Here is a 24805-nt window from a genome sequence, read left to right on the forward strand (position 1 = left end):
TTTGCTGGGTGGGTCTCAGCTGCAGACAGGGTGCCTCTTGAACCTTTCTCATCCTCTCCAGCTCCGGTAAATAGGTGGCTGCCCTGTTCTGCATCAATGCCCCTCCGTCATTGTTAGAACTGCACCTACCTGCTGCAAATCACCCAGAAAATACAAAGAAAAACCCCAAAATGACAAAATAAAAGCAGGGTTTTTTGTTATTCTGGGTGATGCCCCGCAGCTCTTGTCACAGGAAACTGTTAATAAAGTTATGTGAAGGGGGTTAACGTGAAGGCCGGGGGTCCAGGCTCATCGCCGGGTATGCTGTAGGTTCACCTGACCGGTCACTCAGTGTTTAGCTCAGCTTCCGGGTTCCGAAGCGGATCTATAGAACAATAACTACTGTCCACCTGTCTGGCTCCAGAGGTTTCCCCCCCAGTGACATCCTCCGGAACAGTAACCAATCACCACAAAGCCTCTGTTTACTTCCAGCCAATAGCGGCACAGGGGCGTGATCTACAGAACTAGGAAGTAAGCAGTGTGTTGGTGATGGACACGTGGAGGTGATGAAAGTGTCACGCTGATCTGGGAGTGAAAGGGACACGGTGAGGGACACTGGGAGCTGGAGTACGGATCTAGGATAACCTGGCAAGGGTCTTAATGCTTGAGCTATATATATAATATATACACACACACACACACTATACCCTCTAGGTGATGGGATTATGAAGGGTGTATCCTTAATAAATATTAATAACCAGAAAGTCCCAGATGACTTCATTTATATACATAACTATAAAATATAAGCTTTAAATATCCCTGATTAATTTTAATACATATATCTGGGAACTGATAGAATGTGTCAAGCAGCCAATCAGTGGCAAGAATCATCAGACCACGGAGGAGGATGGGGGCAGCAGCAGAAGCAGGGCTGCAGCTTCTATGTGTTTTGGTTTTCCCGTTGCATTTTATTATTATTATTTATTGTTTTATATAGCGTCATCAAATTCCGTAGCACTGTACAATGGGTAGACAGGACATAACAGGTAGGATGTAACATAACAAATTGACTAACAAAGACAACAGGTGAGGAGGGCCCTGCTCAAACGAGCTTACAGTCACTTGGTTTGGTTTCAGTGGCAAACAGGTGTGTCCCGTATGACTTCGAGTGAGTGTGTAATACAGATACTCTGTGCAGCCGTAATTAGTCGTTGGTCTTGTCTTAGATTCGGAAGCCATATGCTTCATTCATGTTTAAATTCCCTTACTATGTTAGCCTCTACCACTTCTACTGGGAGACTGTTCCACTTATCTACCACTCTCTCAGTTAAGAAAACCTGCATCAGGTGTACAAAAACCTTTGTGTAAATTGGTAAACAGAACAAGTAGTGCATCATAACAATTTGGGTTTACAGCGATAGACAGTAATGAGGGCCCTGTTCAAAGGAGCTTACAATCTAAGAAGTGAAACGCGAGGTCCTGGCTGCACGATGTCTGAGCCGTGCGGGATTACTGTAAAGTGATCCTGTTACAGACACTCCCTGTTTAAGTCAAATAGTAGTTAAGGCTTCAAAACCGATCTGGTTCAATTAGTATGTTTGGCTTAAAGAGCCTTGATGGAAAAGTACATCGATCGCCTAAATGGTTGGAGTATTTTGTGAGTACATTTCTACGAGCCGTATCACAAAGGAACGAGAGAAGGTCAAAGACGTCAGCCCACCTTGAGAATTACTGATACACACGGACGTGTGCAGTTCCAAGCAGTAGTAACAATGTGGATTGTATGAAGATACCATACTTACACTACCATTCAAAAGTTTGGGCTCACTTAGAAATGTCCTTGTTTTTGAAAGGAAAGCAAACCTTGTCCATTAAAATAACATTAAATGGATCAGAAATCCAGCGCAGACGGGGTTAATGCTGTAAATGACTATTGTAGCTGGAAACGGCTGATTTTCAATGGAATCTCTTCATAGAGTCCCTTTATCACTCTCATCACTCCTGTGTTCCAATGGCCCTTTATCACTCCCATCACTCCTGTGTTCCAATGGAACTTTATCACTCCCATCACTCCTGTGTTCCAATGGCCCTTTATCACTCTCATCACTCCTGTGTTCCAATGGAACTTTATCACTCCCATCACTCCTGTGTTCCAATGGCCCTTTCTCACTCCCATCACTCCTGTGTTCCAATGGCACCTTGTGTTCGCTGATCCAAATTTAAGTTTAAACTTTAAGTCATCATTAGCAATTTTGGAATGACCTCTGGATATTCCCCTTGGGGTTTTTTCACTAAATAGAGCGTTTGCAGGAGAGTTTCCGTTTCAAATCTCTCACTTCACTGTTCATTTTAAAGAGCCTAAGTCTCATTGACTTAACTATACATTATACAGGGCCAGCCAAGCTTTCTGCAGCAGAAGCTCGCTGGGGATGGCCCTTCATAATGTATGTGAAGTAAAGGAGCTGAAACACAACTCTCCTACAAACTCTCCCTTTAGCGAATAGATCCCATTGTCCATCAGCACTCTCAAAAGTTGGCATCTCCCATTAGTGCACACAGATGTAGCACGGTGATGAAGCTTACCCACACTATTACAATAATACACACTAACACGTACACCATACACTAACGCACACACAAATATACCGCTATAATAAGTGACGTGAACTAACGCAACACACTTAATTAGCATCACTGTCTGGAGCTGAAAAACAAAGATAACCAGGTATTGGTGTGAGGTCAGCACAATGCTCCCTCCATCATTGAAGCCGCCTGGTAGCCCAGTTTCAGGTCAAAGTATCGAAGAGTGTTCTAAACACCAACTGGCATTCCCATTCCCTAACCATCTCACAGACCAACGGCCATACACAGCAGTACACGCAAATAAATACATATATACACATCTTCCATATATTATATAATCTGGAATGGTTTTCATTGGCAATTAATGGGATTAAAAGGTTTACAAAAGGATTTTCAAAATCTATTTACATCAGTAGCTAAAACAATCTTGGTTTAGAAAAAGGGATCACATGTATGAAAGTTAACAGCATTCACTATCTTGGCAACTTAATTCGACACAACATGATTGGCAGACAGGGGGGGTAAATTGACAAAAAATCAAAAATGGATTTGAATATAGAAGGATCTCCTTGCAAATTCTCTCCATCACAAAATGACCCCACCACCTAAACATGATGCTTTTATGTGGATATTTTTGGACTTTAGGGGAAAAAAAACCCACAAAAAACAATCAAGACCTAATTCACGGACTGCACATTGATGAACGATAGAATGACTTGGTCTTAATACCCTGGAGAAGCATCCGATGAACTAAAATCCAAAGAGAATAGACCTAAGCGGGACATTGAGCACAAGTTTGGAGTTTGGGTGCAAGAAACGATCCCGAGTGCCACATAACGCCCTACGGGAGTCATCAGTATTAAAAACGAATAGGGCGATCTGCCCCCCGGCTTGGCAGCAGGGGCCCTAGGCCAGAATATGTCACTGGTGGTAGGACCAAATTAGTTTAGAGGGGAGAGACACATCCATGAACTCTATGCTTGAGTGGATCTTTCAGTGTTTGACTTATGGATTTCTTTAAAACTACATTCTAACCCTTTATTCCTCAGAAATCCTATCCAGCTCAGCTGCGTTTCCTCTCCTATCAGTGCTTCACACTAGTATTAATTAGCTACGTCAGCACTTTTTATCAAGAGAAAGTATAGCTCTAAGAATATAAATGTTCCAGTAACGAACTGTGATGGACGAACGGCTCGGTATTTACTTTGTGCTTAAACGGCAGTGACAGAATTTGCACGCTACAAAGTCGTTGACAGGAAAACAAAACTGGGAAGACCGAAGGTTGAACGCAGAATTATGTCATCATGAGGTCAGTGATGGATGCTAACACGAGGCCAGGGACAGAATGTGAAGGTGTTTCTTATATGTCAAATAAAGGGGTATCATTATGCCAATGAAATAACATTTGAATGCATAGTCTGGTTTCTCGTATTTTCCTCCTAAACACATCTTCTAATGTTACATTAATACAGCTTCCATTGATCAGTCACTTCCGGTTGTTGTGATGTCACACGCTGAACGTGACACTAACAATCAATACTTCCTTTTTTCTTGTAACACCCTCAAAAACAGTTATTTCCAAAATACTTGTTCAAGAATCCCTAGATAATTCACTCCTGGTGTCACCGTCTCTTCTCCATTCCTGGAAGAGTCTAGAAAGCCACCGTCACAGTCTCTCAGTCCTGTTTGTCTCCTTTCTGCCTCCAGGGGTAGATGAGCTCCCCGATGAACAGCTTCTTGCACAAGGAGCCCCAGGAGTCTTTGGGGTAACATCTACTGGAGGGCAGCCTGTAATGCTGCAGCACATTTCCATATGGCAAAGAATTGATCTGCGGGAGCAGAGAAAATAATAAATAAAAACAATTTCATTTATTTGTTCATTTGTTTATTTTTAGAATGCATGCTTAGGACTCAAGGAGAATCTCAGTTAAGAAATAATTATTGGGTTCAAAACAATCAAGTCTAAGCAGCCAATCACAATTCCCTTTAGGAAAAGGGGCCTTTGAGGTCCTGAACGCTAATGTGCAACTATGTATTTTTTTGGGCTGAATAAAAGGCATCATCTTTGACTAAAGACTCCATCAACCATATTTAATATATTAGTTTTAATTAGTAGAGAAACCCTGGGTTTTATTGGGTTTTAGTTGCCCCTCTGTCTCTTGAACCCTTCCTTAGTGCTGAAAACCATTTCAAACTCAGGTTCGCTTTCTGGCCACAAACTCAAAGAAAAAAAAAATATACCTGCATCAGGAGTCTTAGTGGTTTCCCTGTTTGTTGCTCCAACATTCGGAACTTGACCCCGGCTGAAACAGAGGTTATATATAGTTAGTAGTGAGAGCAGATACGAATGCTACACATCAGCTAAAGAGACATGAACAAATTAAAACAGCACATTTATAATTTTTATATATATATATTATATATATATATATATATATATATATATTATTTTTTTTTTATTATTTTTTTTTTCTTGGAGCCCTAAAATGTAACAAATATTTAAAAAGGCTTGCTCCTGCCATGAAAGTACAGGCAGAGATCAGTGTGATTTGCTGTTATCTACAAGATCCACCTGATTACACCTTAAGAACCAATGGCACAATGTGTGATGACTTTTAAAGCTCTGTTACAGCACAAAAGCCTATAATTCTATTGTACACTGCTACATAATTATATATATATAAAAAGTATTACCGTATTTGCTCGATTATAAGACGAGGTTTTTTTCAGAGCAAATGCTCTGAAAAATACCCCTCGTCTTCTAATCGGGGTCGTCTTCTAATCAGACCTCAAATAGAGTCTGATTAGGAGACTAAGATCCAGATCCCCCGCACCGCTGCAGGGGACCTGGATCCTCCTGTCTCACCCCCCCCCCCCCCCATCATACACACTTACCGGTGCTTCCTGCTGTATTGCCGGGGCAGCGGGTTGACGTCCGCTGCAGCCGGAAGGAGGTGTGGCTAGCAGCGGGGGTTGTCTGCGTCCGTCGCGGATACCTTCCCCGACTGTCAGAGATCTCTGATCTCTGACAGCCGGGGAAAGTATACGCGACGGACGCATACAAACCCCCGCTGCCAACTCCACCTCCTTCCGGCTGCAGCAGAAGGCGACGTCAACCCGCTGCCCCGGCTGGAAGCACCGGTAAGAGAGGGCCGAGAGGGGAGAGAGGGGAGAGAGGAGAGAGGAGAGGGGAGGGGAGGGGAGGAGAGGAGAGGGGAGGGGGGGGAGAGAGTGTGTGTGTGTGTGTTAGTTAAATGGGGGCATAGGGCATTTCTGGAGTGGCGTTAAGGGGGCATTTAATAGAGCACTCTGCCTCCTGAAATGCCTTATACCTCCCTATATGCCACTCTGCCCCATAATATGCCTTTTAACCCCCTAAATGCCAGAGTGGCATATAGGGGTATAAGGCATTTCTGGAGGCAGAGTGCTCTATACAATGCCTTTTAACTCCCTTAATGCCACTCTGCCTCCTGAAATGCCTTATACCTCCCTATATGCCACTCTGCCCCATAATATGCATTTTAACCCCCTAAATGCCAGAATGGGATATAGGGGTATAAGGCATTTCTGGAGGCAGAGTGGCATATAGGGGGTCAAAAGGCATACCATGGGGCACAGTGGCATATAGAGGGTTAAAAGGCATATCATGGGCCACAGTGCCATATTGGTGTGGCAAGCCTGGGGGCAGATGTGCGTAACTGGGGGACAGGCTGGAAAATACAAGAAATAAAAACAAAAAAAATATTTTTCTCAATCATAGCTTTTATTAAAAAAAATAGTTTACATGAATTAACATTTACTGGTAAAACTTTTTTCCTTTAGGGTCGTCTTATATTCAGGCTTTTTCTTTTTTCCTAAGTTAATATTCAGATTTTGGGGGGTCGTCTTATAATCAGGGTCGTCTTATAATCGAGCAAATACGGTATTATTAAGCCTGTAACACTATATGTTGCCCATGTTGTGATTACAGCATTAAACTGTGGTCTGTAATGGACATAGAAGTCCCAAATAAAGAACATAGGGCTTTAGAGACTAGCACTTAGTTTCTTTTAACCTTTTAGGCACCATAGCAGTGCGTTGCTGAAAGGGTTTGAGACTGTAATTGCCGCACATGCATGACTATGGACGGTTCTGGAGAATGCTTTCACACCAGGCCATGGTTGAGTTTGCCGCTCCAGAATCAGGTACTCACCTGCCAACCTGTATGGCCTGCAAAGCCGCAACACAAGGGTGTAGACGGGGACTGAGTTCAGCAGGTCTGTGGTCATCTGGATGACTCCTTGGACCAGAACCACGAGTAGACGTAACTTAAACAACAGGGAAGAGTCAGTGGGGGTAACCCTGAGCTTATAGTGTCCTAAAACTAAACTACTGCTCTGTGGGTGACATCATGTGCATCTATGACACCAAAAATAACAATAATTATTTTTTAGTATCATGCAATGTTTCTGACCTTCTACGGGTTTAACTGGTAAGTTTTGTTATTGTACCCGTGTCATAGGAAAAAGAAAAATGACTAATTGGACTAAGAGGCTTCCTAAAGATTATGAACTTTAATTTAAAACGTTCGGTGTTGTGAATATCTAAACATATCCAACATGCCCTTAGCATACTATTTTTTTCTCTTTTTAATATTTTTGGCCTTCTTTCAAAGTCAGCATATACTCCACAAAATACTGTAATCTATACGAGTTTAGAGCTACTTGCATTTAACGGGCTACGAAAGTCTGAATATAGGACACGAGGCTGAGGACTGACTATACTGATGTACTAAAGTCATTTCATATTTGCAAAATAAAACACATCTATATCCATTTCTACACACACACACAATATCCAGGCCAGGGAAAATGAATTAATGTTAAATGCAACATGGTGCACAGTGCCTACAATTAACACTGGGTAAATATTTGCTTTTTGTCTTTCAAATATTATCCACTGCCAGGTCCCTATATCAATTTGTTTAAATGAAATCAGACCTAACATTTATAATATTTACATATTAGCTGGTCCCGTGTAAACTTCCTCCTTGTGTTTACTAAACCCAAATACACGTCTCCAATCTTTAATCCGAAAAAAGTGCAAATCCCCTTAAAGAGAGGAGTTTTGGATCTACGTACCAGGGTGAATACCAGGTAATAAAGGGCAATGGTCGGCAGTAGAAAGAGCAGAATGGTGAAGAGCAAGGTCCCAAGAAATAGCTGTAATAAAAGAGTGAAAAAGAACGACGTTAAAATTAACAATATACCAAACTAGCAACAACACTAACACGTATTGTTACCAAAAGAGAAGAATCACACACACACAGTATGCCCATCATCTCAGAAGAAGTGCCAGGTCTCGTTTAAATATCTTAATTCATTTTGCTTCTTGAATTGTTGACCATCCTAAAACATCTTTATATCCCTCTAGATTGTAAGCTTGTTTGAGCAGGGCCCTCCTCACCCGTTTCTGTAATTGTTATGTTATATACTACTTGCTATATCCCTTCTATCCATTGTACAGCACTGCGGAATATGATGGCACTATATAAACCAATAAATAATAATTTGCTGGTAAGCAGGGTGCACGCACAAGCCGTAATCAACGGCTCACAATCACATTGGTGTCAGCAAAAAAAAAATTAACATACAAATCTCATGATCTTTATGTACCCATCAAATTGCTTGCTTGTTAAAGTGCACCCTTGGTACAAGCACAGGACAGGCATGCACTACCCCTTCAGTCAAATCAAATATAGACCCTCACTTCAGTAACCAAACTACCAATTAGAGTTCTGCTATGTTTCTTCTGACCGCAATATTCAAAACAATGAAAAATAGAAGACAGATTTAACAGCTTGTGATTGGATTACAGCAGAAAAATTGCTTTTTTCTGCAGTTTTATTAAACTGTAGATAAAAAATCCAGAACAAGGTTACTGAGATATTAATCTTCCCCTTGTTACCGAACTAAATCACCCATAACCCTCTGCCAATGTTTTCCCGTGTTTATGGGATATGTAGCAGCCCCAGATCCAAGGCACAATATTTTTCAAAACAGATTTTTAATCTGATAATAGCAAAATAAAGACTACTGATATTCGGCCGGAAATATGTTAAGAAGCCTTTACAGGATATTTGGGGAAACTATTATCTTGCCCTGGGCACGCTCATAGCACCTTCTGTGATCGGTGCATGGATGTGTACCTGATCTAGATCGTAGGAGCAGGAGTCTACTCTCTGGCGCAGAACGTTCCACTTTTTCCCTCGAAAAAGCCGCCACAGGGATGAGAGTCCGTGCATCTTCAGGCAGTACAAGCTGAACAGGGAGACAACGTACAGTAAGTAATCATGTCTGTAGGAGTTTTCTAAGGGGTGAAGTTTTAATGCGGGTAATAAAGAGATTTTAAATAGAAAATATGTTTTAGAATGTAAGTTTCAAGCAAACAAAGTATTGTTATATATTATAAACACCTTTCACTTCTGGATTAGTCATACCCAGAACAGCCACAGTACCCTGATAATCAACCCATCACAGCCTAAAGATGCGGCTTCTCTTACTCTGCTGAATTTTTATCACTAAATAGAGCCTTAGAAAATCCATTGCCCAAACTCTTTCCAGATTGAATTTTTTTAATCATACAGAATTTTCCAATTCATACATTTTCCATCAATGCTTAACTGTCACATGACAATTGATGATACAGAAACTGAAAATGTTTCTTGGAAGTTTCGGTGTTATTTTTAATTTACTAAGCTTGCAGCGCCATTTTCTAGCAAACCTTTTTGAAGCTTCAGTACCCGCTTAAAAGTATGTGTGTGTATATATATATATATATATATATATATATATATATATATATATATATATATATATATATATATATACACACATACATACATATACACATGCTCGCACACTCACGTGACATCTTGTGGTTACAATTAATATTGTACCGTAAAACAGAACAAAAAACAAACGCCTTAAGTTTCCTTACAAGAGGCACTCACCGGGCTCCATATACATAGAAGCAATATATATGGAAGGTGAGAAGGGCAATAATGTCCGACAGGATTGAAAGTGCTACAGAGAGCCCCAGGCAAGCCGACAATCCAATATACCACAGGATGACTTCAATGAACGGGGACATGAGGCGGATGTAACCTGCAAAAAGAGAGGGAAAAACCATGTCATAGATTCAAAGTATAGCTGTAATCCCCAAAAGGATCAGGGGATTCCACAGGAATTTTTAACACAGAAGTCTCTTAGACCTGTGCGGGAAAACTGTTTAGAAGATATGGACTAAATCAGGTAAAAGCTGTGCAGGGGCGTACCTAGAGTATTTGGCACCTGGGGCAGATCCTGTATGTGGCACCCCCCCCCCCCCACACACACACACACACTTTAAAACTGCATAGCTTCTACCGTTATATACCGGCGCAGACACAGAAGGTGGTACAGCATAACACTTACTGTTATCATTATATACTGAGGCAGACATTGACGGTGGTACAGCATAACACCTACCACTATATACTGAGGCAGACAATGACGGTGGTACAAAATAACACCTACCACTATATACTGAGGCAGACAATGACGGTGGTACAACATAACACCTATCACTATATACTGAGGCACACATTGACGGTGGTACAGCGTAATCCCTATCACTATACATTGAGCCAGACATTGACAATAGTGCAATGTTGAACCCGGCTTAAAATCACTCAAGGGAGCCGGAGGTCTGCTAAAGACCTCCGATACCGCTCCCTTGCGAGCCTGCTCCTCCAGCGGTGGACATTGCTGTCTGTCTCTGGGGGGGTGCCGGGTGCCGGCAAGTTGGCACCCCCCTGATGAGCGGCACCCGGTGCGGAGCGCCCCCCGCTAGGTACGCTACTGAAGCTGTGATGCAGTGAGGCTTCTCACCATGTATCTCAAGATTGTAAGCTTGTGAGCAGGGCTCTCTCCACCTAATGTATCGGTTTGTCTTAGTCTGTCAATTCTTGTCTTGTCATAGCCTTTGAATTTATGTTTTGTATTAAGCGCTGCGTAAACTGGTGGCGCTATATAAATAAAAGATAATAATAATGTATTGCTAATGGCTTAGATGCAAACAGACACAATTAGCCTGCTCTATAATCACATCTTGCTCTTATGTATTCAGTTACTTGACAATAATAAGTTAAAACACGCTCAAGTGTAACGGCAGCTGTGTAGTCAAAGAGGAGGATGCCGCAACTTACTGATCCAGAGGTGGATGTGATACATAAAAAAGCGACCAAGGACCTCATCCAGTGCTCGGTTCATCTTCAGTCCAGCTGGTGCTCCCATCAGCCACTGCAGCAGGCCCTGGAGTTCTACTGCAACACGCTGTAAAAAGTAAGAGCAGTTTAAACAACTGGAAGTACTATCCTATATGTCAGCACACAGGGAGTATATATATAAAACATCCAAGCGGTTGACAACATAACTAATTTAGTACTCAACCATCATTGTTGATAGCCTAATACCGTCTTTTGGTATTTCTTAATTTATATTCCAGTTTACTTTGCATGAACTTTATTACTATGCATCCTTTATCACATATTCACATATAATTGTGTTCCTTAAATATAAAGTGATAAAAAAAACTCACATCAGCCACAGGCAAAAGCTTATCAGCCAGCTGGCCTATGTGATTCCCTTGGTAAAGCCAGGACATCAGAACGATTCCAAGGATGACATCAAGCAGAAGTGAAACCAAGGTGTTGGCCTTCCTGCAGATTACAGAAATTGACACATTACAAAAGATGCAAACAATGTAAGGACAATGGGAGCTGCACAGTAACAAGACAGAGGCAGATAACTGCATGTTGGAGCTGTCGGAAAGATGTGTGTTATATGGATCTATCAGAGAGTGTTTACCCCTGAAAAGTGGTAATAGTCCCAGGCAGAAATGGAAATTCTACCCCCTGACTAGGGTAATAACCGCAGTACTATAAACAAGAATCTGAATTTACAATAACATTGGTAAACAAGGGTGTGGAGATAAATGGGCATCATCAATAAACCTTATTTACACTCGGCGTTAACATAATGTGATAGAACTAGCACATTATATTATTTTAGGTTTTTGCTTTTCAGGGTAAGCGGTGTTGCAGTAAAGCAATACATGTTTTGGGCTAAAAGTGTAAACAAATAGAGTGTGGCCTTGATGAAGAAGTTAATATGGGCACAATAACATAAGACTGCCATATAAACACGACAGAGACCTCATAAACAGAGTGTGGTCCTTTGCCGCCTCGGTGTTGCCGATCAGTCGAAGGCTGTCCAAACGTTTACCTAACTGCTCACAGGTAGACAGCTTGCTCCACAGGAAAGAGAGTGGTTTCACTTGCAGAACTCTGGAAAAAGGGAGATTGTCAGTGAAAAAAGCGATATGACGTGGAGCAAAAAAAACCAACAAATTCTGAAATATTCATAATCTCACTGGTACTGGTAAAATATCTCTAATTTTAGAGTAAGGGAAAGAGTATTTCACCACATGGCACCTCTACATCCGAATCAATGCAGGTCCGGGGGTAGGGTACAAAGGATAGTAAAAAAAAAAAAGCTTCACTTGTTAAATATAAAAAATGGCTATTGTTATTGTCTGTGAGCACATTAAGCTTGAGCTCCGGTTTAACATACAAAGCCTTGGGCAAAGGGAAGCTGAAAACTTATATTGTTTATAATATATTGTCTAAGAAAGGTGCCCACATTCTCCTCACCTGGTGATAGAGGTAATTACTGAAAGCAGGAAAGACAAGAAAGCACACATAGGCACAGAGGCTTGCTTGACCAGCTCCACAATAATACTAGCTTCCACCCCTTCAGACTGCCAGTGCGTTAGCTTTATTGGACCTTCATCATATTTGTCCATGGCAAAAAGAGGACGGTTCCTCGCCACAGTATCAAAGAAACCGGAAATTTCAGAGCTCTCAGCCTTGTTGTGCAACTCCGACAGCATCACCTTCTGCTGATCATAGTAGACCAAGACAATTTCTGCTTCTTCTCCATCCCCAAGTCCATCAATTGCACAATCCCAGAACTTGTTAGAAGCTTCTCTCGCCATCCGTAACCATGGCTGGTGTGCGAATATACTGCTAAGGTCGCTGAGAAAGTTCTCCGTCTTGTCATCCGTCTCTGCTTTTCTGTTGCTCCAGGTTCCTAACACAGAGAGGCTCAGGCCTGTCACCTGTTCCAGATTAGCCAGGTATTTCTTCACATAGCCAGGGATGAACGGAAAGTGGAGTACAGCCAGGACCACCACAGACTGGTGGTCTGCCATCCAGCGCCCAATAAGAAGCCCATTCTCAGCTCCCGAACAGGACGTGGGGAAGAATATCTTAACAGCCATGGTGACTGCAATTAAAAACAAACATAAATGATACTCGATGTCACATGAATTATTCGTTAATTATGTATTTCTGTCATTTTACATTTATTTTTATTAAACAATCAACATTTTTTATCCTATAGACAGAGTACTGATAATGTGGTTCAAACATTATGCCAACTATTACCTTATTTTGTGCTCAGAATTATACAGAATGTAATTCAACCTTGAAAAATAAAATCAAGACATCACTATAGCCCTCTCACGTGTATTTAAATTAAGAGCAGGATTATTTCATTAAAATGTTAACTGTAAAAAAAAATTACATTTCAACCACAGGCATCACCTGTCCATTATGGTGGGATTTAACGCCTAAATACATATTTACGAAAACACATTATGTCATCCACACATATTTTTAACCCCTTATCTCCATACTGCCATACATACCAACTGTACCCAAGCTGTTATACTGTGCCACACGTCGGTCCCGTCATGCCCGGTGGATAATTAGCAGTACCAATAGGTCACTGTCACAACAGGCTGACTTTCAAAATAACTTCCGGTTTCTCCATGCCTGTTACTAGGAAACGCAGTGCAGCACTCTAATACGTCCGGGCAGCGTCTGAGCCGCTTCATATTTAGTTCCGTAGCACATTGGCTGCAGAATGACTGCCACCTAGCGGTCAAGAGTGTGTTTGGAATTGGGAGATCCTGTTAACCCCTTCAGTCCCGGGGTTATTCGCAACCAAAGGACCAAAATATTTTTTGTCATCTTTACCATATGATTTTTAAACCATCACTCGTCTTTTCCATATTTGATGAACCCGCCCAAATTATACATTGCTTTGTCCGGGAGAAGTAGGGTCCTCTTGCAATCGCAGAAATACACGAAACATATTTTTTTTTTTACTAATAACACATTTAAAAAAAACTTTATTAAAATAGAAATAAATTAAGATTTTGCAATCTTGCTTAAATTTCCTTTACCCTATATAACATACCGTATTTGCTTGATTATAAGACGACCCCCCCAAAAATTTTTTTTTAGATTAATTTAGAAAAAAAAAGAAAAAAGCCTGAATATAAGACTACCCTATAGGAAAAAGTTTTACTAGTAAAGATTAATTCACATGTAAACTATTTTTTCATTAATAAAAACTATGATTGAGAAAAATGCATTTTTTAATTTCCTTTTATCTGCAGCATGGCTTGAGATCCCTATGAGAATATCTCTTTTTTTTTTTTTTTTGCCAGGCTCATGTTTTTTATTTATTTTATTGATATTTCATTTTTTTTTTTACATTTTTATTTTTTCAAAATCTGTTTGTTATGATCAGCGAATAGGGCTCCATAGCTGTGCATCGTAGATTGCAGTAACTCCGATCAGCCAGCAGGGGAAGCAATGAGAGACCCCCCCAGCAGGGTCTATAAAGACCTGGGGCTCTCCTGTTCTCAAGTGAACTTCTGGTTGGTGTGAGCAGTGATACTTATTGGAAGGGAATGCCTGATCGCGTGATCAGGCATTCCTTAAATGATAGTGTTACCCGCGCCTGCAGCGAGCGCCATTACCAACGATCAGTCGGCAGGAAGCCAGCAATGAGCCTTTCTTTCAACAGGGAAGAGTCCAGGCTGTCGTACAGGGAACTGAAAGGGTTAAACGTTGGGTTTAAAAAAAAACTGGTTGGTAAGAACCCTCTCTCCTCAGTATCCTCCACTTACCGGTTCTTTTAGGGCTTTAGAACCCTGTGATACCCTGTGATACCCTCATACCCATTCTGAGCTCCTAGAAATGAGGCATCAGGGGATGAACGAGGCGCATCAATGAAAGGGGTATATGGATTATGGGGTCACAGAGGGATTAAACTCCAAACCACGGACACTATGGAAGTAATACTAAAATGCCATGCAATGAACACTATGTAACATAGTTACGTTTACAGTAATATAAAATATGTGCAATCGCATAACCTGCAGGGAAATAGCAAACACAATAAAATATAAGATATATTTTATGACACAATTAGGAAATCGCTATAAATCTGCTCCATGCACCTTGCCAAAAGATTTCTCAACACATTTGTTAATGCATTCATATTTTTTTACAGTACTCGAGTCATCAGCAGATACTCACAGAAGTGTCTCCTCCACCTCCTGCCTTCATGGGTCTACTAACATCAGGGAAGGTTCGTCTTCTAGATATGTAGAGAAGACCCTCCCGTCTGTGCGGTTAAGATAATCTGGGTATCTCGAGTTCCCCGCTCAATGAGTTTCGAGTAGTGCATGTTGTTAGCGTGCAGGATTATTCCGGGCTTGGTATTTCGAAACCTTGTCCATGTGCTTTATATAGACCACTGTCTGTTACCTGGTTTATAACTATTTATTAAAAATTCTTAGTTTTCTACACTTTTGGTTCCTTGGCACCTGTAAAATTGTTCCAGCTGGGACTAAGAGGAAATTAAAGGTTTGAGTATACTTCAGAGAGTGTGAGTAAGCCCAACGGTTACACTCAAGAATTCCACGAATCCAGAATTCTAATGTATGCTAACTTTGTGAGTAACGTGAGTGAGAAAAGTTTTTGGTGGTCAATACATGGTACTCGAGAGAGAAAGCTACTTACTTTACACATTGGGTAAAAAATATCTAAATAAAAGCACTTATAATATTCTACTTATTTTATTCATTATTTAGTTTTATATATATTGAGTAACATGATATAATCATTCAACGTGAGCAAATCTCTTCATTAACAATCCTGCTCCATCACTATGGAAATTCCCCCGACCCCCTCGGGCTACCGGAAGCATAATATGGTCTTGCTCGATACTTAAATACCTTGACACAGTTGTCACCAGAGTCAGCTACATATAAATGACCAAAGGGGGAGCACGTCACACCGGCTGGCCTTTGAAGACCCCCTGAGACTATGCAAATAGGGGAACCATTAGGAGGAAATAGAGTGACATCCCTGCGCTGCTCGTCAGCTACAAGGATGTTCCCTTCTGGATCTGCACAGACTCCTGTCGGGTTTCCAAACGTGTGTTGGTATTTTTGAGAAAGAGATCCAGATAGTTTCATGTTGCCTTTGAATAACTTGACATCTCCACACTCCTCGCTCACAGCAAAGCCACCATCCGGGGTGGAGCAGATATGAACTGGTCCCTGAAGGCCAGATACTTGTCGAACCCCGTGGATACGATAGGCGCCGTCCACATGGAAAGCTTGAACCATGCCAGCTGTGTAATCGGCAACCAGGATCCGGCCGCTCGAGTCAACAGCAATGCCTGTTGGAGACATGCGTCTTCCACCCACGTTCACCCAGGATGGCTGTGAGTTTTGGTTGTAAATACGCACCAAGCCATCAGTCAGATCAGTAACTGCTACCGAGCCAGATCGAGTCACGGTGACGCAATCTGGGAGGAAAAGCCCCCCATCCGAGCAATGGATGACCTGGCTAGGCTTCCCATTAGCAGCCATCAGGTGGACACATGGACCATTATCTCCACAAACATAAAGAGAACCATCAGGACACCAATGGACAGAACTGCAGCCGCCAGCACTTGGCACTGAAATATTATGGGTGAGCTTGTCTTGGCGGAACAGCAGAAGGTTCCCTACGTCCTCTAGATCTCGACAGAACTGGGAAGACTTTTGGGAGAGCTGTTGTATGTGAGATGGACGGAGGAGACCCAATCCATTTTGAGAGGAGAGTAAAGGGACCGCTCTCTGTAAAGTGTTTTGAGATGCCACTTGCAGGCTCCGTACCGTGCGAAGAAGGTCTTCCTTCTGACGACAAAATTCCAGGGACAGGTCCATCATGCTGAAAAAAGGAACTCAATGGTAAAAAAGGAACTCCGCAACCATCAGCAGAATGTCATTCTCATTGTGTGAGAATTCTGATACTGAGCATACTCATACGACTAGGTCTATTCACTAAAAAGGGAGCTGAACATTTCATCTCCTTAATATCATTCTGCATTACCGAATACAAACCACACTGCAGGGCCTGCTGCTCAGACCACCTTGTAGGAGAAGCTCAGTTGGTGTTATCGTTCATAATGTGCCTTAATAGCAGTTTTTAAAGGTTTATCTCTCCTGCAAACTTTTCTTTAGTGAATAGACCTTTGCACCGTTCTGTGAATGCTCTCAGAAGACCCTTCACAACCCTACATTCCCGGCACCCACCCCAGCACTTGCTTTATCTTCTTTTTGTCGACCCCGTCCTTTGTCGATACCTAATAGGACACCATACCTTCCTTTACACATCGGTCTCCTCTCACCAGACAGGGACTATTTAATTCTTGGCCAAGCTCCAGTACTTGGTGTCGCTCCCCACGTAGACCTCTCTGCTGAAACGTAAGGCAATAAACATCATTTCAGGTCTAGAACTTACATATCACGCCTATCTCTGTGGTCCGAGGCCAGCCGTGCTTGGTATGTGATATGAACTGGGATTATCAACACTTTTCTGGAGGCTGATCCTCCTTACACGCTTCCCTGGATATAATGTTGTTAGAGACCGGGATTGGGCAACTCATAGAACATTCAACTAAATAAACATTGACTTAACACCGGTGACTTAGTTAATTGGTGATTGTTCTTACACGGCCCAAACGGGAATCCACGCCGTAAACTTTACAAATCATATAAGCACGTATGTTACAAAAAGATGATTGGATACATAAGTATCATTGATTCTGGGACTGGTAACCTTTCCCATTAACCCATTCAGGTTCTCGCTATATCTCCAAATAACTAAATAATAGCCAAATAATTTATAAACTCAGTAACAAACTGAGGATCCTTTATCCTTCACTGCGGTATTCTGACTATCGTCATTCTTCATCCCTCTGAGAACCCTTCTACAGAACTAGAGCGCACAGGAGAAATGTTTTACTTTATGTGATATGAGAAATGTTCAAAATAATAGCATTTTTAAAAGCTTCTCAATTTTTGAGACGCATTTGACCGGGTTTTTTTTCCACCCCTTTGGTTGCCAGGACAGCGGAAAAATTAAAATCACTGCCAATACCGGGCACCGAAAAAGTTTTAAAGGATAATTTCATAAAAATTCAGTTTTCAGGGTTTTTTTTTAAGGAATTTACTTAAATGCTAACAGCTTAAGCACAGCCCTGCACAGAGATTGTGTATCCAATAAAGTGACATTTTAGGGTAACTGATCATAATTCCTTTTAATAAAATGTACTTTTTTATTTTAGTTAAGACCACATGCACCTGCCATTAACGCGTTAATTTCACTGACTACTCACTGTAAATTCAGACAATAATGAAACTAATTTGCACTGGAGAAATATTGTACAGAACCAGCTTTTTTGCCCAAATCAAATATGGCGCCGCTGTGAAGATTTTTCTTGACCAATCCTATCGCAGATGTGTGTTTATGCGTGTCTAGCCTCGTTTCCACAAGCGGTTCCTTTTGCCAGTTTATCTATTGGTCGGAAGTGGTGTCTGTCAGAACCGGAACGTTTTCATTGGTTTGTATTGCCAGCAGCAAGAGGGCGGAGTTGAGGTCGGCAGCTGAGCTTTGCTCAACAGGTGAGGTTAATGTACGGGTTGTTTTGGACTGAACTGGAGGGGTTAACAGGGGCCCCCGGTACCCCAACTGTTCCTGGCACCTTGTAGGGCTCAGCATGGGGTAATATGTCGAGTAAATGCCCAGAAATGGGCGTGTAGTTTATCAGTCGTGGTGGGTGGTCTGCCCTGTGTTACTTATCACAGACAGGCCTGTCACAGAGGGGCCACATTGAGATATACGCCCGGGCTGTGCATGCCTTTCCATATGTAGATGGAGTTAAACAGAATGGCAGCTGTATATATTATTGCCCCCTCTTGGGTCAAAGTGGCATTTAATGGGATCCTTCCCAGCATCCAGAAGTGATCTTTTCTAGAGAGCCTAAAACAATAGACCCCAAAGAGAAATGCAATGTACACTTTAATGGTGAGGTCCCTTTAAATATCCATGCTGCCCCCCATTTGCCCCTTTTCTTTGCCTCCCCCAACTATTTTGAGTGCAGAATATGCGTTCAGCCGAATGCATCTCGGTACACGTGAGGAGGAGGACGGCACCTGCAGCCTCTACCTGTTTCTAAAGAATATAAAGTTCCTGTGCATGCATTCTTCTGTCTTCTGGGGCTGTCGGGGGCATAAAGCTGTCCCTTCAAGGGTTTAATTGAATAAACAAGAAAAAAAGCATCATGTTAAAGTGGTTTTAAAGCCCTTTAGAATTCTGTTTTACCAAATATCTGCCCTCCCTGTAAGTCGTTTGCGTCATGGGTGTTTAGTTTTAATTCCAGAAATCAGTGAATGTGTGTGTATGTATATGTATATATATATATATATATATATAATTTTTTTTTTTTTTTTTTTAATGCAATCTTATAATTCGTATATTACGCAGGTTAATATGTGACCCATGTGAGGCTCCCGTAAGCTCACCCCTTTCTTCCCACCAGGTGGCGCTAATATTCTTCATCTCGTGGCCGATTCCTTGATTTTGTTACTAAAACTTTTTTTCTTCATTATATATGAAAACTCAAAGAAGAAAAAAAACGTACGGTGTAACCTCCATCACGTAACCATTCTACAGTAGAAGTCTAAAAATATCCCATCCGTCGTGTTTGTGTACCTCTTCACGTGTTACACTGTTGCTTCCCGTGTGATCCCGTCTCCCTCCGTAAATTCCTTGACGTGTTGGCGCTAGCGATGTAACACGTCAGCCCGCGAGTTAATCAATACAGTAATATACCAGATGGTACACGCACGCAGCATCGTTGGCGCACGCAGCATCGTTGGCGCACCAGGCATGTTAGTATATCGTCCTGTTAGTGAATGAATGGCTCGTTGGTGTCTTGTGGCCGTCGTGGCACTTTGTTTGCCGTGTGATGGTTTGGCAGCCCTCTGTATGGTTAGGAGCAAGTGCAACCCCCCCCCCTTCTTTTTTTTTCTTCCTCCTGCTGAATATTTCATCCCATCCGAGGGGTAATTAATGGAAACAGACGCTTCCTGCTCTTCATCCATTAAGAGAAGCCCAAGGAGAGATTGCCTTGGTCCATCTCAAGTGCCTGCTGAATGCCAGAGGCAGGGAGTCCCCCTGGGGGGGAGAGGGAGAGAGAGAGAGGGAGGAAAGAGCACCTCAACTACACCCCCCCTGGGGGAAGAACGAGGAAAGTGCACAAAGGGGAGATTGGGCCAAATGTGTAACCTTTTCCATGCCAGAGCTTTCCAAATCCACCTTCCTGTATCTCTGCCTTTCTGTGATTTTTTTTTTGTTGTTTTTTTTTTTTTAATTTACTCAATTTTAACAGCTTTTTCTTTTATTTTTCTACTTTATCTGTGATCGGTTCTTTCTCCAAGCTCTTTTTCTTGTTTTCTAAGGGTTAAGTATAAAGTGTTATTCTGGTGCAATCTTGAAAAAGTGGAGCAATCGGTAGTTTGATATATTGATTGCAGCGCTCCCCTCCCCAACGCCTTCCCTTCGCATATGATATGATATCACCTTGTTCTGAATGTTATACAGGTGCTCCTACCATGCAACACCTGAGGAGGAAGTCCACGCTGTCCGAGCGTTTAATCCGCACCATTTCCTCCATTCGTTCCCTGCCCGGTGACACCGTCGAGTCTCTGATCCGCAAGGTGAGAAAAAAAATAAATAAATCCCGCGTGCGAAGTAGAAACATTGAGCGGCGGCGTGACTCTGTGTGCTCTTTTGCAGGGAGCGGACGTCAACTGCCCCCACGACACCCTGATGCCCCTTCACAGCGCGTGCATGGTGTGTGACGCGGACTGCGTGGAGCTGCTGCTGGAGAATGGAGCCCATGTCAGTACAGTGTGTCGGTCTCAGTGTAATCCGGTATCCAATTCAATGTCGCCTCCGTTTTTAAAAGGAGTAATAAAGTCCCGGACCCTCTGATAGAATACGGAAGGCTAATCTGTCTTTGGAACGTTAGCAGCCTGAATGATCAGTTCCGTTATAGACGGACTCGGTTCTTTCCTAAGAATACGTGCTTTCCCTTTAAATTTCTGCCTTGCTGAAACTTTACAGGCATTTTGGACCCATTTACATTTAGTTTAGGTTCCTCTCTCTCCAAATAAGAGAAAAGAACAGGTTGTTTTGGATCCTGGGATCTCTCAGCAAGTATGGAAATATATAAACCATACAGTACTGATCAGATATTAATATTATCTTGTTCTGGTCCATTTAATTCTATAAATGCCACTGCTGTCCATGATGGGTCTCTTGTCTTTGGCGTTCGATCACAATGCTTCCTCCTCTCATCCCGCTCAGGTCGACGCTCTAGACGGGTACCAGCGGACAGCTCTGCATTACGCAGCCGAGAAGGATGAAATGTGCGTGGAGATCCTCCTGGAGTACGGTGCTAATCCCAACGCCCCTGATGGGAATCAGGACACCCCGTTACACTGGGCCGCCTTTAAAAACATGGCGCGCTGCGTTAATGCCCTTCTAGAAGGTGGTGCCAAGGTCAATGCCCGTGACTATAACCAAGACACGCCTCTAAGCTGGGCAGTCATCAAGGGGAATCTTGAGAGCGTACGGTTGCTTCTTGATTATGGGGCACAGCCGGATACCACCAATCTCAAGGGGCAGTACCCTGCTGGGCGGCTTGTGTCTCTGATGAGTCGAGGACTGGGCGGTGAGAGGGAGGACGAGTGCCTTGAGCTGTTACGAAGGGCTAGTGGGCAGCTCCGACTAAGGAGGGAAGGCGGATTGCCCCCTGAGGCTACCCGAGATGCCCAGCTTTGCCAGCGGCTTATGAAACTGTGCTCGCAGCCTGGCACTCTGAAGTCCCTGGCCAGACGAGTAGTCAGGGCCAGTCTTGGAGAATGCCTTCTGTCCCAGGTTGTCCCGGAGCTACCCATCCCTAGGTCGGTGCAGGACTACGTACTGCTGATCGAGTAAACGTGGTGGTCTTTTTCCCCACACCCTCTATAAGACAACAAAAAGACTTAAACTAGCAACAGCTAGTGGCAAATGCCAAACCGGCCCCCAGATGGACGCCTGTATCCGAGGACTGTTCGTGCATTTGTTAATAGCAATTCCATACATCATCGTTCTTGGTTGCAATCTCCTCTTCTAAAACATTCTTTTTGCTTGTTCTCAGCTTCCCCCCCCTGCTTTTCAAGACATTGTCCTGTCTTCACTAGCAAGTTTTTTGGGGGGGGGGTAACACCACTGATCCCAGCGAGATTTCCTCGGCTGGGGGGGTTTATCTGAAACACTTTGTCTCCCTAATGTTTTTCTCCACTCGGTTTGATTATTATCCTGTCTAACAGGCTTCCTCTCTCTATAAATGTTTTCTATGTGCATTTGGGTGTTGTGTGTTGTTCATTCTATGACGGTGTATATACCACCTCTCTGCTAAAACCGATACTCTGATCTCCATTCATTGCCCGGCTTCTTCAGACTTTTTATACAGGGGTCAGAGGATCGCAATCTTTCTAGCGCAAATTACTGACTTGATTTTTCATGAAATACATATTTTAATGAAATCTGTCGCCTATATTAATCTAGCATTTATGCATAACTAACCTCAGAAGATTTGTACCCATAGCCCCAAGTCTATGGTAGGTGCAGAGGGTAGGTGTTCCCCCTCTCATGCCATGCGGTATCCTTTACCTGGAGTCCTGTGATGCCCACGTACCAATCTCAGGACCCCTAGACACTTTCCATGACTTGTGTGCTGTTATAGTGAATAGCGCAGTGGAGCTGAAAGCTCGGAGTGTTGCAGACAATAACAGATTGATCCGGTGGCAACTGGCCTGGGGTTCTTCCATTAAAACCAAAATATTCCACCCTCTGCTTAACTGACCTTTAAAGCGATTCCCCTCGATAAGACTTTTTGTGTCATTCAGTTTTAACGCATTACCTGCCGGAGCCATCGTCGGTTGCAGAACAAGGAAGGAAGGATGGGACCTAAAAGAGACGGAGGGCTTCAAAGGGGAGAAGAAATACTTTACTGAAGGAGTAGTTAGAGTTGACAGGTTGGCCGCTTAAATCTGGGCACCCTATCGGTCTGTGAACGGGTCCCACAGCAGTGCTTTAGATTCTTTCTTGTGGTCCTGTCCCTCTTTTGATGATGATTATCGCTGTAATGCGGTACTTGGCTCATATCGGAGCACAGAAATCCCAGAGGTCCGAGTTTAAATGGCCGGACTGGGACCCTCATTTTTATGGTTAGACCAAGAGACCGATTTAGGGACCCCTTTAAACAAAGACAGCATAGACACGGCGCCCGGCGATCCGGGACCTGGACGGAAGCCAAAGTGCAATGAGCCGCGCATGCAGAGAAATTTCGGATAATGGGAAAACGGTGGTGTGTCCTTAACGCCACTCACCTGTAACCTATCCAGATTATTATCTGTCGCTGTCTATTACAGAGGACGACTGCTATAAACGGTTAACCCTTTAGTTCGGGCAGGAAGACGAGGGCCGATGCGTGCCTATAGATATTATCCCCAGGCAGTGGAGTTAGGAATAAGGAACCTTTGAAGCTAGTAGGGGAAAAATGCTTTTTTTGGATAAAAAAAAGTAAATAACTGAATGACCTATTATAATAGAAGCAGTGCAATCACCATAGCAACCATGCAGATGTCATTGAAGACTGCTCCTCATTCAACGCTATGCTTTTAGGGGATATTTACATATTTTCAGCAATATGTTTTTTTTTTTTTAATATATCTGATGTCTGTTAACGCAGATCTCGGAATCATGTTCACTCACAGCACCCCCGGCCGACACGTAATGACACAGTCACAGCTCTGTCAGGGCCTTTCAGTTTAGCGCAGGAGAAGGAGACGGGAGTTTGTTCTGACATGTCTCCCATCCCCTGTGATTGGTATAAGTGATAGCGCCAAGCTGGGGGGGATGAAAGAATACGGCTGTTTGACTCTGACATAACCGATCCATCCATCCAGCGAGCGGAGAGCGGAGTGCGAGACGATCAGCGGCGAGAAGGAGAACGATAGGCAAGGGATGCAAAAAGGGAGAGAGGGACATGCTTTTCTAAAAAAATTCCAAAATTGGGGAAATGAAAAAATAAATAAATATATAACATTTTAAGGAATATATGTTTTGGCGCCTTTCTATTAGCTGCTGGTAACAAAGCTAACTAAAAGGAACAAGTCCTTATGCTCTGTGCCGGTAAAAGAAAATAGAATGCCTGGGTCTCAGAGAAAGAAATAAGTGACCCCCAAACTGCGTCCGGTTACCCGACTACAATTTTTGGCTTCTGATATACGGATTTATAGCATGAAGCACTCCTGCCGGGTTCAATACTGAACATCAAAATGCACAGATCGTAAAAATTCTAGTTTTTAACACTTAAATGTTTCCGGCGTTTTCATGTGAAGGGTCGCCTACCTTTCAGAAGGTTGGGGGCAACAGGATTAAAAAAAAATATTTTTGTATATTAAGTATTTTTTAATACCGAGCAAAGTGGGCAATCAACATTTAAATAAATAAATAAATATATGTATATATACATATATATATATATATATATATATATATTACACACACAACAATGGAGAGAAGGAAAATGAGACCACTTGCCTGGCATGTAGAGACTTAAGAACCCCAGCATAAGGCTGATGGGAATTGTAGTCCCTCATGGCCATACTCTGGAATAACCATCCTGAGGACCTCACAGAGTCAGGCCATCTCAAATCCAGCCGACAAATCTCCCAAATGATATTAAGATCCCGCTTGGTGATCACGTCTCGTGAATCAGGCCCTCGTTATAATCACATAGCTTTCGTGTTAAGGGGGGGGTGCGGGGTGAGGCTCGAGGACGGTTTTTCGGGGAGACGCTGCATCGCCGATCATATCCCCGGCCCTCCCTGTGGCATAAAAGGGGTTAAGAGC

The 24805-nt window shown here is 42.7% G+C and overlaps 3 protein-coding genes across 5 annotated transcripts; 1 reads left to right on the forward strand and 2 right to left on the reverse strand.

The window, feature by feature from the left end:
* Nucleotides 1–4238: 4238 nt before the first annotated feature.
* Nucleotides 4239–12924, reverse strand: LOC149285836 (phosphatidylinositol N-acetylglucosaminyltransferase subunit Q-like). 2 transcript variants are annotated; one of them, XM_089495050.1, is made up of 10 exons: nt 12296–12924; nt 11798–11929; nt 11182–11302; nt 10790–10916; nt 9554–9707; nt 8750–8861; nt 7683–7763; nt 6755–6869; nt 4804–4865; nt 4239–4391 (listed from the first exon to the last, which is right to left on the reverse strand). In XM_089495050.1, exons 1-10 carry the CDS (start codon nt 12922–12924, stop codon nt 4239–4241), a joined length of 1686 nt encoding a protein of 561 aa, XP_089351176.1. The 2 variants fall into 2 exon arrangements, with proteins under 2 accessions (XP_089351176.1, XP_089351175.1); XM_089495049.1 differs by having other exon boundaries at nt 11798–11932; nt 12293–12924.
* Nucleotides 12925–15669: 2745 nt separating this feature from the next.
* On the reverse strand, nt 15670–16719 carry LOC149285837 (uncharacterized). Its single transcript, XM_089494940.1, has one exon. It carries the CDS (start codon nt 16717–16719, stop codon nt 15670–15672), a length of 1050 nt encoding a protein of 349 aa, XP_089351066.1.
* Nucleotides 16720–20451: 3732 nt separating this feature from the next.
* LOC149285838 (ankyrin repeat and SOCS box protein 8-like) lies at nt 20452–21841 on the forward strand. 2 transcript variants are annotated; one of them, XM_089495068.1, is made up of 3 exons: nt 20452–20556; nt 20636–20740; nt 21209–21841. In XM_089495068.1, exons 1-3 carry the CDS (start codon nt 20452–20454, stop codon nt 21839–21841), a joined length of 843 nt encoding a protein of 280 aa, XP_089351194.1. The 2 variants fall into 2 exon arrangements, with proteins under 2 accessions (XP_089351194.1, XP_089351195.1); XM_089495069.1 differs by having other exon boundaries at nt 20476–20583.
* The last annotated feature ends 2964 nt before the right edge of the window (nt 21842–24805 follow it).

This window comes from Sceloporus occidentalis, unplaced genomic scaffold, assembly GCF_023333645.1.
Source record: "Sceloporus occidentalis isolate IW3139 unplaced genomic scaffold, rSceOcc1.0.p SCAF_76, whole genome shotgun sequence".
NCBI classification, from domain to species: Eukaryota; Metazoa; Chordata; class Lepidosauria; order Squamata; family Phrynosomatidae; genus Sceloporus; species Sceloporus occidentalis.

Coding starts and splice junctions, on each gene's coding strand:
- LOC149285836 (XM_089495049.1), bottom strand. CDS start 12,924: ATGGCTGTTAAGATATTCTTCCCCACGTCCTGTTCGGGAGCTGAGAAT. Junction 10,917..11,181: donor AGCTTTTGCCTGTGGCTGAT/GTGAGTTTTTTT, acceptor TACTTTTTACAG/CGTGTTGCAGTAGAACTCCA. Junction 9,708..10,789: donor TCACATCCACCTCTGGATCA/GTAAGTTGCGGC, acceptor CTCTTTTTGCAG/GTTACATCCGCCTCATGTCC.
- LOC149285837 (XM_089494940.1), bottom strand. CDS start 16,719: ATGGACCTGTCCCTGGAATTTTGTCGTCAGAAGGAAGACCTTCTTCGC.
- LOC149285838 (XM_089495068.1), top strand. CDS start 20,452: ATGCAACACCTGAGGAGGAAGTCCACGCTGTCCGAGCGTTTAATCCGC. Junction 20,557..20,635: donor TCGAGTCTCTGATCCGCAAG/GTGAGAAAAAAA, acceptor GCTCTTTTGCAG/GGAGCGGACGTCAACTGCCC. Junction 20,741..21,208: donor TGCTGGAGAATGGAGCCCAT/GTCAGTACAGTG, acceptor CATCCCGCTCAG/GTCGACGCTCTAGACGGGTA.